General features: G+C 32.9%; 1 protein-coding gene across 1 annotated transcript; it reads right to left on the bottom strand.

Moving 5' to 3' along the window:
* Nucleotides 1-1230: 1230 nt before the first annotated feature.
* On the bottom strand, nt 1231-7119 carry LOC128167540 (rhodopsin-like). The gene is made up of 2 exons (XM_052833325.1): nt 7080-7119; nt 1231-4282 (listed from the first exon to the last, which is right to left on the bottom strand). Exon 2 carries the CDS (start codon nt 4259-4261, stop codon nt 3209-3211), a length of 1053 nt encoding a protein of 350 aa, XP_052689285.1. The 5' UTR covers nt 4262-4282; nt 7080-7119; the 3' UTR covers nt 1231-3208.
* Between the last annotated feature and the right edge of the window lie 6086 nt (nt 7120-13205).

The following is a 13205-nucleotide window of genomic DNA, read 5'->3' as shown; positions in this document are numbered from 1 at the left end:
GTAATATTACAATTATATTGCATATTAATAGTTTCATTTTAAAACAAGGATTAGACTTTGAATTCATTGATGTGTAAATGTTGTTGTTTTAACCCATTACCTGTGAAAATGTGATCTTAAATCATTATTGATCGGGATCGGAATACCAAATATTGTGTTTCAAATTTATACCGAATTTTCTCAGACTTCTAAAAGATACGTTCATAAAGTTATCAAAAGTTTAGTTTTCAACAATATTTAATGATGTATCACAAGTCTTAAAACAATATATAAGTATGTCTATCAAAAAATAATGGAAGTAGCCAAAGTTAGCAAGTCTTACGATAACTAACAGGGAAAAGGAACAATATTAACTGTCCGACCTGCTGTATATCATGGTTATAGTGAGTAATATGTACAACCATTAAAAAACTTATATACAATATTGTTGGTCTCGGTGGTCAAAAACACCTGAACCTACATGTACTTTTGAGGAATTCATACATGTATTATTTTTACGTAATTTGAAATGAGGTTGTTGGGGATGTTGACTTTAAAAAAAATAACACAATTCTCGCTCGAGGTCGCATATGACGTCACAAAACATGGCGGGTAGATGGCGAGAAAAAATATGCATATCGCGGGATTTGAACTTCATCGCTTTCAAACTAATAAACTAGGCAGATTATCATGTAAAATTTGCGACGAAATCGATTTTTAATAAGTATAGAATGATTTTATTAAAAAAAAAACGAAGTTTAAAAATCATGCGATATGTCCTTTAACAAAGATGTCTGCAGATTTGTTAAATACCATGTACACCATATTAAGCAATTAAAATGAATTTATCTTTTTATGTGGACCCTTAGCCCAGCCTTTCCAATAAAAAATAAATATATTTTATACTATTACAATGTACAGTAAAACAGGCTCATATCTGATATATAAATTTAGAATATGTTTGTAGACTATATGAGGGGGGGGGGGGGGGTCTTCAGTAAGCATCAATTTATTGTGAGCGTAATTATTGTAACCCTGTATTAGTTTATATAATGTGCATTGGATACAGTTTAATCATTAAGGGCATGCTTTATATTCCAGAATTTAACAAAACATATAAGCATTTTTCACTCCCTTTAAATATATAGGTATACATTTTTAGATATTTATTCAAATATACTACAAGGTTGTATACTTAATAAAAACAACCATATGTAGGAAACACGTGTGACACCATAACAAGTACTTTATTAACCTGACTTCCAGTCATACATATAATAAACAAGTTGTACATGAATAACTTGATATACATGACACCATACATGTTAAAATGTATCACACATACTATAGATGGCTATATCAAACATCAACCAATAGATTACTTATTGATTTTTTTCCCTCAATTTGGACCCTGGAAAGGCTAAAAGTTTACAATTTTTTAAAAAGAAAATCCTAAGTGAACGATTGCACACAAACAAGACATGTTTGTGAAACAATTATGCCCCCTCCTTTGAAAACATCTCAGGGTTGGCAAAAAAGCGGGAAATACTCATATTTCCCAGGACGGTGGGAAATAATGGTAATTCCCGGGAATTACTGGTATTTCCCAGGAAATACTGGGAAATAAAGTACAACTACATATTATAGTACTTCAAACTTAGACATTAGTCTTAATCAAATCTGTAGGGATGTAGACAATAGTACACCTTGTCAGCTTTTTGACATTTTATAATGTTCTTTGATTTTAACAAGTTTTGACTTCCCAGTGATGCATTGGTTATCTTCTTATGAATACTCCAAACATGGTTCATTCATTGGCAACATTGTTATTTTGTTTTTAAGACTAGTCAGGTATAGGTGAATCTACACAGTTATCATAAACTTGTTATCAAAAGTTCCATTTTCTGGTTATTTGGTGAATGTGAAAATGGTGCAAGAAAATTTTGAAAAATAAAGTGTGACTGTGTCACTACCTCATTATGCAACACACCTAAGAAGAAGCCAATCAGCCTCACTCATAGTATATATCTCCCCAAAACAGGAGCACAAAACTGTTAAGTGTTATTTATTATAACAACATGTGTGATTATTTAATTGTTACTTGTAATACCTACAGTAATCATAACAGTTTATTTTGTGCTTTGAATTATAAATCTGTAAAACAGAAAACTTTAAGTTCAAAAATCTGGACTTAAATTTGTACTTTAGCAGCTATAGAAGTCTTTGTGAATAGGTGATTGGTGAATTTAAGATTCATTAACTGGCAGTGCAATGGGAAAGTAGGATAAATTGATTTTTTATGCTTATTGTTAATATCTTTTATCATGAACATACGTTTTGCATTGAAAAAATTAAAGAAATAAAGATTATAAATTTGTATTTCCCAGTATTTCCCAGATTAGTGAAAAACAGTTGTATTGACCGGGACGGGAAGTACCGGTATATACCACCAGTAATTCCCAGCAGTGGTATTTCCCGGCCAACCCTGATTAACATCTGAGAAGAAAATGCAAATAATTGGAATTTTTTTTTAATTCCAAGGTCAAAAATTGATCAATCATACCCAACAAATAACTTTGCTTAGATCTTATACAGATAAATCTGTATACCAAATTGCGAAGAAAATGAATGGTAACTGTTGGTGGACTGGCCGTCCGACCAACAGACAGACAGAGAGAGACGCACAGCAGCAAAGTGATATGCCATACAAAATTCTTTAACAATTTTTAAAACTCTATCGTTAAAATAAAAAACTCTTTTACACATTCGTCCTTTGGAAAAAATTAATACTTTTGTTTTATCTATATTAACATTTAATTTCCACTCTTTACAATAACACAGAAAGATGTCATAGCCTCGTCGTAGACCATGAATCTTGTCCCTCGGTGGAATTTTACTATCCCACACTCGTAATAATGAATGATTCTATCAAGCATTTTTATTGATTAAGAATTCAATTAATAACATTCTAGATGTTTTATTTCTAATAGCTGAACACTGAAAAATTTTTTGGGAGTAAAAAATGTTAGATTATTGACCGTTGAAATTACATTTTACAATATACTATTTTATGATAAGCCTATACATTACAATATTCAAGTAAACTACTTCTGTTCCAGTGAATCTCGCTCTCCTGATACAGCAAATATAAATATTGAAATAAACTTCATACACTAAATAATTAAGATTATTAGAGACCAAGCATTTAAATACATGAAATGTTTCACAATTATATGTTTCGACCACACAGTTTAAAAACTTCTTGACGAAATTGGTTGTCAGTGAAGAAGTAGACGAATGGATTCAGAATTCCATTAAGAATAATGGCGTCCGGAACATATTCATTCACAACATCTTCGACTTTAGAGATTTTCCTATTTGGAGACACGTATCTTTCAATTCCTTGAGCCAGATGAAAGATATTCAAAGTTACAAAACTTATCACAAGCATGGAGGTAACAATGGAAAAAGTTATCGCAATCCGTCTGTTCTTGGCCGCTTCCTGGTCTTCGACCGATGGTTGCGGCTTTTTCGCTTCTTCCTGATTTGCTGTTCCCGCGACAACTTTTAATGTTGTCGTGTTTTTAAAATTTTTCATCCTCATTTTTGACTTTACTTTTTGCACGAGAGCATTCCGTATTTTGATTTGAAATATTAATATAGCAACAATATTGAACGAAACAGATATAAACGTGAAGAGAGGAAATACAAAAGGTAGTACCGAATAGTCATACTTGTTTTTAGTATCGCATCTTGTTGCCGTGATGTTATCTACCTTGACAAACCTCACCCCGTATATTTCATAGACAGGGGACACTATTGGAATAGACAGCAAAATGGAAACAATGCACATAATTTTTGAACGCTTGATAGTGATTTGGGGCTTGAACGGGGTACAAATTTTTCTGTATCTCTCAAATGCAATGAAAGTAACAATAAGGAGAGCAGGGACTCCTGCTAAGTAACCTATGTAGTTACCCATTGCACAAATATGTGTTTGTAACACGTCCTCAAATTGTCGATAGATAATGAACATTCTATTTAATTCTTTAATAATGTGATCGATACACATAGAAAGATCTAGACCTGATAGAGACATAACGAACACTCTGTAGTTTGAGGCCGGCATGCGCGTTAGAAATATGTACAAGACTACGGTGTTGCCGACAATTCCTATGATGTTTAGGAGATAACATAGCGCCCCTAGCGGTGCCCGTTCTTCCCTCCAATGTATGTTGTCTGGTGGTTGCGATAATTCGAAAGGCGAATGTAGATAATCCATCTTTCAAGGATTATAATTGATCTAACAAATTAAAGGTGAACACATATATTGTACATATGTAGTTGGAAGAATAAATAAAACAATCATAGTAAAGTCAGAAAACAAAATTTTTTCTACAATTCAGTTTTAGCTCACCTGAACTGAAAACTCAAGTGAGCTATTCTGATCACATTTTGTCCGTTGTCCGTACGTCCGTCTGTCTGTCCGTAAACTTTTCACATTTTCAACACCTTCTCCAGAAGTACTTTACCAATTTCAACCAAACTTGGCACAATGCAACCTTAAGCAAAAGGGACTCAAAGCTGGGGAAGCATCCTCGGGTAGTGTAGAATCAAAGTTGTGAAAATTATGACCCCCGGAGGTAGGGAGGGGCCATCATTGGGGTCGAATTTATAGAGTAATCTTTAAAGAGACAGTACAGCTGGAAACATGTGTGAATAACTTCTGATTAACCTATTGTATCGTTAGAAATAACGTTGATTGTAATAGTTGAAATACATAAAAATCCCTTTCACATACTTAATTATCGTAATTATGAGCTTCCGGAAATTTAAGGGTCGTACAAACTGGAATAATCTTATATCGTTTATTTGTACCACGTGGATTTTGATTGACAGTAATTGACACGTGCTGAAATCTACAAGATCTTCGTCCGACTACGATCAAACGGTTATACGAGGTTAAAGGGACACTCTAAACGGAACACATCCTCACTATAAATGGTTTACTGATTTCGGTTCATTTTAAAATAAACAGACAAAATTATGTCAAATAACCCCTCAAGGGCCATCATTTACAAAAATGAATTTAGGTTGTAGCAACTCCTATGATAAACTGGAAATTCAAAAAATAATAATTGTGGTTATTTTATAAAACTTTGAACAATTACTCCCTGGGAGAAGTAGAAAAGACGTATTTTTATCAACAAACATGTCCAGGAGAATCTTCGCGAACCCTGCATGTGTTTTGTTTACAGTAAATACGCATGCGTAATAGTATAGAAGGCTGAACCCCGTAACACGTTCCGATGTAAATATGTGATAGGTTATACTAATTATTAATTTCAATGAAATAATTAGATTTATTTCATGGAGAACTTTGTAATTTTCTATAAAAGTTTATACATTCATGAGTAGTAAAAAAAATACTGTACCCGATCGGAAATGTTTTTCGATTTTTTGATAAGATGCGCCGTACTGTCTCTTTAAAAATCTTCTTCTCAGAAATCAATCATCCAGGAAAGCTGAAACTTGTGTGGAAGCATCGTCAGCATCGTCAGTAGATTCAAGTTCGTTCAAATCATGATCCCCAGGGGTAGGATAGGGTCACAACGGGGTGGGACAAATTTTTACATAGGAATATATAAAGAAAAATCTTAAAATCATCTACACCATTTGCCTAGAAAAAAGCTGTAATTTAATTATGTGAAAGCAACTTCAGAGTTCAGATAGAGTGGATTCAAATTCGTTAAAATCAAAATTTTGAGGAGTTGGATTGGGCCACATTCGGGATCTTGTTGTACAAAGGAAAACATTACATTTATTCACAAAATCTGAAATGTTATCATGTATGGTTTTACTTACATGCAAGCATTTTGACATATTGCTGATTCTTTAAAACAATTTAAACTTTAGCCCCTAACTGATTCTTGGGCCTCACATGGGATTCAGAGTGTTTTGTAGGTTTATATCCCGTTTATAAACAATTGTTTAGGATCTTTTTGAGAACTGCAATGCTCAACATGTGATATGACTTTGAAACCATCTGGGACTGGATCAAAAATACAAGGATATCGGGGGGGGGGGGGGGGTGGACTTTTATTTATACAGGATCTACATGTAATATACCACATTGTCCACATATTTTTTATTCTGACTCCATTAAGCTTATTTTATCATGCATATTGTTGCTCAGGTGAGCGATGTGGCCCATGGGCCTCTTGTTTATTATTTCAAGCGATAAGTACATGCAATAAGCATTACAACTTAATGATTACAGTAGATTTACTTTTCAATGTATCTTTTTTTTTTATGAATAAGATACAATTAAATATTTGTTAAGATACTGCTTTGACACAAATGAATCGCTATTCCACAATGTAACCGTGTTTCCGTTCATCAAATGTTTCGATTGAAGATTTGTAAATTTTTTGTGTAAAATCTTGTTACGTTTAGGAATTACTGCGTGGTTTTAACACAACCAATGTATATGACAAAGTCTATTAAAACATTTATAAATTGAGAATACAGATTGAAATCAAATTAGTGTTGAAAAGTTGCAATTAAACTCACGTTTGATAAGTTTTAGGTTAAAACATATTTTCCCGATCGAACACGGAATATAATTACATGTGTAAGTTCCTGTGCTGTCTTAATATTCTATAACTTTTATAAATACCACAAGAGAAAATTACATTTTAAAAAAAAAGGTGGAATGCCAAACCAACGTTTTATCTAATAAACAGTATACATATCATTTCTGAATCATAATTTTGTTGTTGGTAATATTTATTTTAATTTCATCATGTTATTTCATGTTTTTATATTTGCCTAACACTCTTCCTTATTACACAGTTATCTTTTAATGGTTTTATTAATAAATTCCGTTTTCTCATGAAAAAATACACACACAAAATGCGTATATTCTATCAACAACGATATCAGAGATGATACTTTGGCGAACCATAAAATAAAATTTTGGCGTAGCATTTTACCTTATATCCAACCTATTGCCAAAATAAATATCTTACAATCTTATTTCATTTTATTTGATAAACATTTCTTAGAATCAATGATGTTAGTATATAAAGTATGTTTACCTGGTAATGGTCCAAATTTGGTCTATGTAGTAAGACAAAGTAATTGTTTCTCTTTATATACATTCATTTTTTATCTAATAATGAATGAAATTAAGAATCACGATACAATATGTTTTGCATGATCTGACAAAATACGGCAATGTTCATTAGTCGGAATGAAAGCTATCGTGAAAAACTCATCTGAACTACCAATATATCCTTCCAAATAACCATATACAGGTTAAGAGACCCATATTAAGCAATTATAAGGATATCATATGTTGTTTTTCATACAATTTATGGCAGAAAATATATCCTTTGAATATCCATTAAGTTTTATTTATCCATCCAATATGTAGCAAAAGCTGTGCGTTATTGAAATACGTTGAAGCGTGTTATAAACTTATCAGTTTGATATAGATTGTATTGCTTATTAGTATTAAGACCTAAACTTTAGTATAGCTATTCCTTAGGATAAAATAGAAAATAGATATTCCTTTGGATGGAGTTTACTTATGCTCTGCTACGGAGGGGAGAGTTGTAATTTGAGACCGCGTGATATACTAGTAGGGATAGAAATCCATTACTTTGTAAAATAGCTCTATATAAAAATATAGGGAAACGATCAAACTTAAAAGGTACTTAATAATAGCTTATAACTTAACAAAAAATTGAATTTAAGGTAGATCTGGTGGTTAATTTTGTTCACCACCCAACCTCTTTAACAGGGATTGGAATGTCAAATTTTGTTTCCTACTATTCATGGCAGAAAAATATACCGTGCGAATGTCCGTCAGGTTTTATTTATCTATTCAATAAATAGCAGAAATCATTGACATATGATGGGGCGTGTCGTGAAGTTGTCAGGTTGGTGTAGATCGATTATAGGATTGCTTATTAGTGTTCAGAGTCTTGGGATGTGAACGAGTACTCGACTATCGCTCGGTCACACCGATCATCAACTAAAATTGGTCGATTACTAGTAAAAAAGTGGATAGAATTAAAAAGTACTAGATGAGAGCCCGCGCAAGCGCGGGATATAACACTTAAAACATTATCATGATATAATAATGCTTAATTTGTTGAACCACTTTTTTGTTCATTTATGTATATACTTTGTCCGAGTTTTTCCTTATCCTATATTCTTTAAAATTGAAAAAAAAAACTGCATTATTTAGAGGAGAGGTCATGGATGAAACATTTAAACTGAAATGGATAATATATTCATGTACGTGGCATTAATCCTGTTTGTTGCAGCTGACTGAAAAAAAAACCTTTTTCATTTTATTCATTTCAAACCAGTGAATGGGTATTTAATCTCTCTTTCTCTCTCTCTAAATTTGGTTCTTTTTTTTCTACATAATTTCTATTACTGTCCCAAATAAGAATTTTAGATCAAAGACTGGGGGCATTCCCATTAATCTTCCCCGTTTTATGCATACATCATTTATCCATATAGACGTACATGTAGAATACAAACTTAAGTCCATTAATACAAAAAGTTAATAAATAAAATGGAACAATTAATGCGATTTTAGGATTAATGGAAAGAACTCTTTAGAACGGGGTGCCCAGAAACGGGTTGAATAATTAACATTATGGCGGAAAGTGTAAGCCGCTTATGTTATGTAGTCTATCTATACTGCTATATTAAAATCGGAAGGGTACTGTCTTTTGTATTATATATTTTAAACATCATTGGTACTTGAAAATTACCAAATTTTTTAAATTTTTTCTCAATAAAGCTTCTCTAATTAATACTCAACAAAAAATCCTTTAAAAAATCCAGAAATCGTCTGAATTTTTTTGGATGCGCATGCACATTCACGCTGAATCAAGGGAGGCTCTTTACTTTATGCTTCCAAAAAATCACATTTGCATGGATAAACTCAGAAACAATATTACAAATACGTGTAAACTTTCATTGAAAATTTGTATTATATTATGTTCATGAAAAGAGATACGGGAGATAACACTAACTCAATGCATTTAATATGAAAAATCCCAGAGTTCCGAATGTCAACATGGTGTGTAAATTCGTAGCAAGTAAAAGATGTTGGTGAAAATTTTTTTAATTCTTTATTTATATGAATTAAATTTATAGATGAAAGGTATTTATAGCCTCAAAATGGTTTGTTATGAATAATTTAATTGTTATTTTCAATGCAGCTTCATTAATTTTTTCCAAAATCGTTTCGAAGTGTTTCTGCAAATTTTTTGCTACATTGCGGGTATATGGGAGGCATTTTAACTGTGGTGAAGGCCTGTCCCGAGACACAGATAGATTATTCTAACTTAGCAGAGTGTAGTGAAATTAATAGCATTATTGTAGGCTTAAAGCTTGATTATGTAAATGTCAACAATAAGGTGTATCGATGTACCTATTTCGTAAATTAATGTCCGATATCATGTGCATTGTCAACCCGTGCACGCACAAGTCAAAGTCTAATAACTTCATAAGATACTTGGTTTGTATGGAAAATTATTTGTTACCGTAATAGCCAAAAAAATCGGACCAACCAAGCATCATTAAAAAGGCGCAGATTATCAAAAAAATATTACGCTTTTAAATTTTTTTTAATCATCGGGTTCGGAATTCAATAAAACAGATTGGTTTTCCATTATGATGGAACGGACACAAAATGATAGAACACTCCTCAATAATCTTCGTTTTAATAATTACAATTCTCTCCATCACATGTTAAGAGGACTGACTCAATCTCTCTCTCTCTCTCTCTCTCTCTCTCTCTCTCTCTCTCTCTCTCTCTCTCTCTCTCTCTCTCTCTCTGTGCAATATATAAAACGTTCTTATTACGCATTATTTGTTTTCAACGAGTTTCTTTCTCTTCTGATGTGATAAAAATCTAAGTTTCATAGAGTAATGAAGAGTATCCCGCCTTTAATTCTCTTCTTCTTTCTATGTCCTGCTTTGGTCGTTGTTTTATCTGATGTAAGCCTGCAGGGTGCCTAATAAAGTGGATTATTAAGGACGGTTGCATATAGTGTTTCTATTTTATTTTACTTTAGTTTTGAAAATTCTCTTTGGTCCACACCTATAAAATTACGATTTTGTTATTAAAATAAAAAGACTAGTACTAATATGTGACAAAATATGTCAAGTTTAAAAATTGGATTTGTCTGTTAATCCTTGCTTTTGATTACTTTAATAAATCAATTTTGGGATTAAAGCTGATCTTTTTAAATGTCAAACTGAAAACAATTGTAAAAAGGACACCGTTTAATAAATTGTATTATTCTGTATTTATAAAAATGACAAAATATTTGGTGTTACAAGTGTGGGCTCAAAGGATTGTATTCTCCATGTTTGTCAAACTAGTGTTATATATAATTACTTAAAAGGAGGCTGATATCTAACTGAATTCATAAAGCTCCACCACATGTTAAGAGGACTCTCTCTCTCTCTCTCTCTCTCTCTCTCTCTCTCTCTCTCTCTCTCTGTAAAAATTTTATTAGATATGGTGTTCTTTTGTTCCAGAGTGACTCAAATATCAGCTACGGAATTCCAAAACACCTGTGCCATTCTTTAAAATAAGCAATGTTTTTCAAAGACAATGCTAGGTGCCGCAGCAAATTTCAGCTCTTCGACGTATGGATTGATTTATGTAAGCCCAAAAACTCACCTTTTTATTCAGATTTGGATTAGTGTAACCCAATTCATTATATCGACACGTTTCTAGTGTGCGGTCCAGAACGATTCGTACTCACCGGTGACCTGCAATAACACGTTATTCGCCTTTATCATCTGTACCCGTTATACCGAGTTTAATTTAATGAAAAAGGGAAATGTTTCTTTGTTCACTTACACAAGTGCATTTGAATTGTTTTATTTTTTGGTATTTTTATGTTGTTGTTTCATGATATGGGCATTGCAAAAATAGTATTACATAATATTTCTTCTCTTATTTCTATTATTATTCTATATAACAAAATAACAAAAAAGGAAATATAAAACTGTTCAATTTCGTTGAAGTGATTTGATGTGCGACAAAACCGAGTCACTCTAAACGTCATCATTTTAACCTTTTATCTGGTATTTATACTTCTCTGATTGTTTCCTCTTTTAAGCTCACCTGAGCTGAAAGCTCAAGTGAGCTTTTCTGATCACATTTTGTCTGTCGTCCGTCTGTCCGTCTGTCTGTAAACTTTTCACATTTTCAACATCTTCTCGAGAACTACTGGGCCAATTTCAACCAAACTTGGCACAAATCATCTCTAGGCAAAGGGGATTCAAAATTGTGAAAATTAAGGGTCACACCTATTTTCAAGGGAAGATAATAAGAAATTTTCAAAAATCTTCTTCTGAAGAACCATAAAGACAGGAAAGCTGAAATTTGTGTGGAAGCATCCTCAGGTAGTGTAGATTCAAAGTTGTGAAAATCATGACCCACAGGGGGCAGGGTGGGGCCACATTGGGGAGGTCGAAGTTTTACATGGGATATATATTGAGTAAATCTTTAAAAATCTTCTTCTCAGAAACTAATCAGCCAGGAAAGCTGAAACTTATGTGGAAGTATACTCAGATAGTGTAGATTCAGAGTTGTGAAAATCATGACTCTCGGGGGTAGGGTGGGTCCACAATGGGGTCAGTTGTTTACATAGGAGTATATAGTGAACAGTCTGTTAAAATCTTCTTCTCAGAAACTAATCAGCCAGGAAAGCGGAAACTTGTGTGGAAGCATCCTCAGGTAGTGTAGATTCAAAATTGTAAAAATCATGACCCCCAGGGGGTAGGGTGGGACCACAATGGGGGTCGAAGTTTTACATAGGAATATTGGAGTAAATCTTTAAAAATCTTCTTCCAAGAAACTAATCAGCTAGGAAAGCTGAAACTTGTGTGGAAGCATCCTTAGGTAGTGTAGATTCAAAGTTGTGAAAATCATGACCCCTAGCGGTAGGGTGGGGCACAATGGGGGGTCGAAGTTTTACATAGGAATATATAGAGGAGTAAATCTTTAAAAATCTTCTTCTCAGAAACTAATCAGCCAGAAAAGATGAAACTTGTGTGGAAGTATCCTCAGGTAGTTTAGATTCAAAGTTTTGAAAATCATGATCCCTTGGGGTGCATTGGGGCCACATTGGGGGGGGGGGGGGGGTTCAAGTTTTACATAGGAATATAAAGAGTAAATCTTTTAAAAATCTTCTTCTCAGAAACTAATCAGCCAGATGATTTTTTATAATTGTTAAGACTTTGGTTCCAGGACAATTCTTCGGCCTCACAAGAAGGTTCAGAGTTTGATGTAGCTTTATATCCCATATATAAACAATTGTAAAGGATCTTTTTGAGAACTGCAATACTCAACATGTGATATGACTATAAAATCATCCTGTTAGAAAAGGGACTAATGATTATAAACATAAGAATATCCAGGGGGCAAAATGGATTTTATTTATACAGGATCTCCATGTATTATTGTACATTGTTCTATTGTTCCTAAGGTGAGCGATGTGGCCCATGGGCCTCTTGTTTTGGTATGTTACCGCCATTAACACCCACTATATCTGCTTTGTTGAATGTTACTTTATTTTATTCGAGTACGATATGCCATACAAAGAAAATCAGACATCAATGTGCCATTTTTTCCTTTAATTATTTTCTGTATGTAAATTTAATGACACGGCCCCGTAAGCCTAGTATTACCTTTTGAAGTGTTTTCCGTTCATGACTGAAAATTGTATCAAATTCAATTAAAATCAATATTTGTCGGTTGTATTTAAAAAATTAAAGATAAGTGGCGCATTGGGATTTGCTTGTAAAATCTAGTGTATAAACAAATACAAAGTACTGTAAACCGTTTGCAAGTGTGAAAGGCAAAATATAACATGGGGCAGTACAACATAGTGATGATGTATCCCCAGGTCTTGGTGTATTTCTGTCTCAAATATATGACTTCTAGAAAATGAATTCTAATTAAAACGTATAAATGCAGTACAAAGAATTTTTAAACAAAAAAGAAAATCAAACAAAATAATTGGATTTTGAAGGGATATGTTTGTCACGTAGAACAAGATATAACCGTAATTTTATGTTCCATTACTTACTAATATGATACTCTACCAAACTTAGTGCCATGTAATACCATTATCTCATGTTTTTTAACAGAATACCGATAGGTCCTATGTGACTAT

This window comes from Crassostrea angulata, chromosome 10 (assembly GCF_025612915.1).
Source record: "Crassostrea angulata isolate pt1a10 chromosome 10, ASM2561291v2, whole genome shotgun sequence".
Taxonomy (NCBI): domain Eukaryota; kingdom Metazoa; phylum Mollusca; class Bivalvia; order Ostreida; family Ostreidae; genus Magallana; species Magallana angulata.
This window is presented reverse-complemented; position numbering and strand designations above follow the sequence as displayed.

What these genes read in the sequence shown, in the direction of transcription:
- LOC128167540 (XM_052833325.1), bottom strand. Translation starts at nt 4,261, where the DNA reads ATGGATTATCTACATTCGCCTTTCGAATTATCGCAACCACCAGACAAC.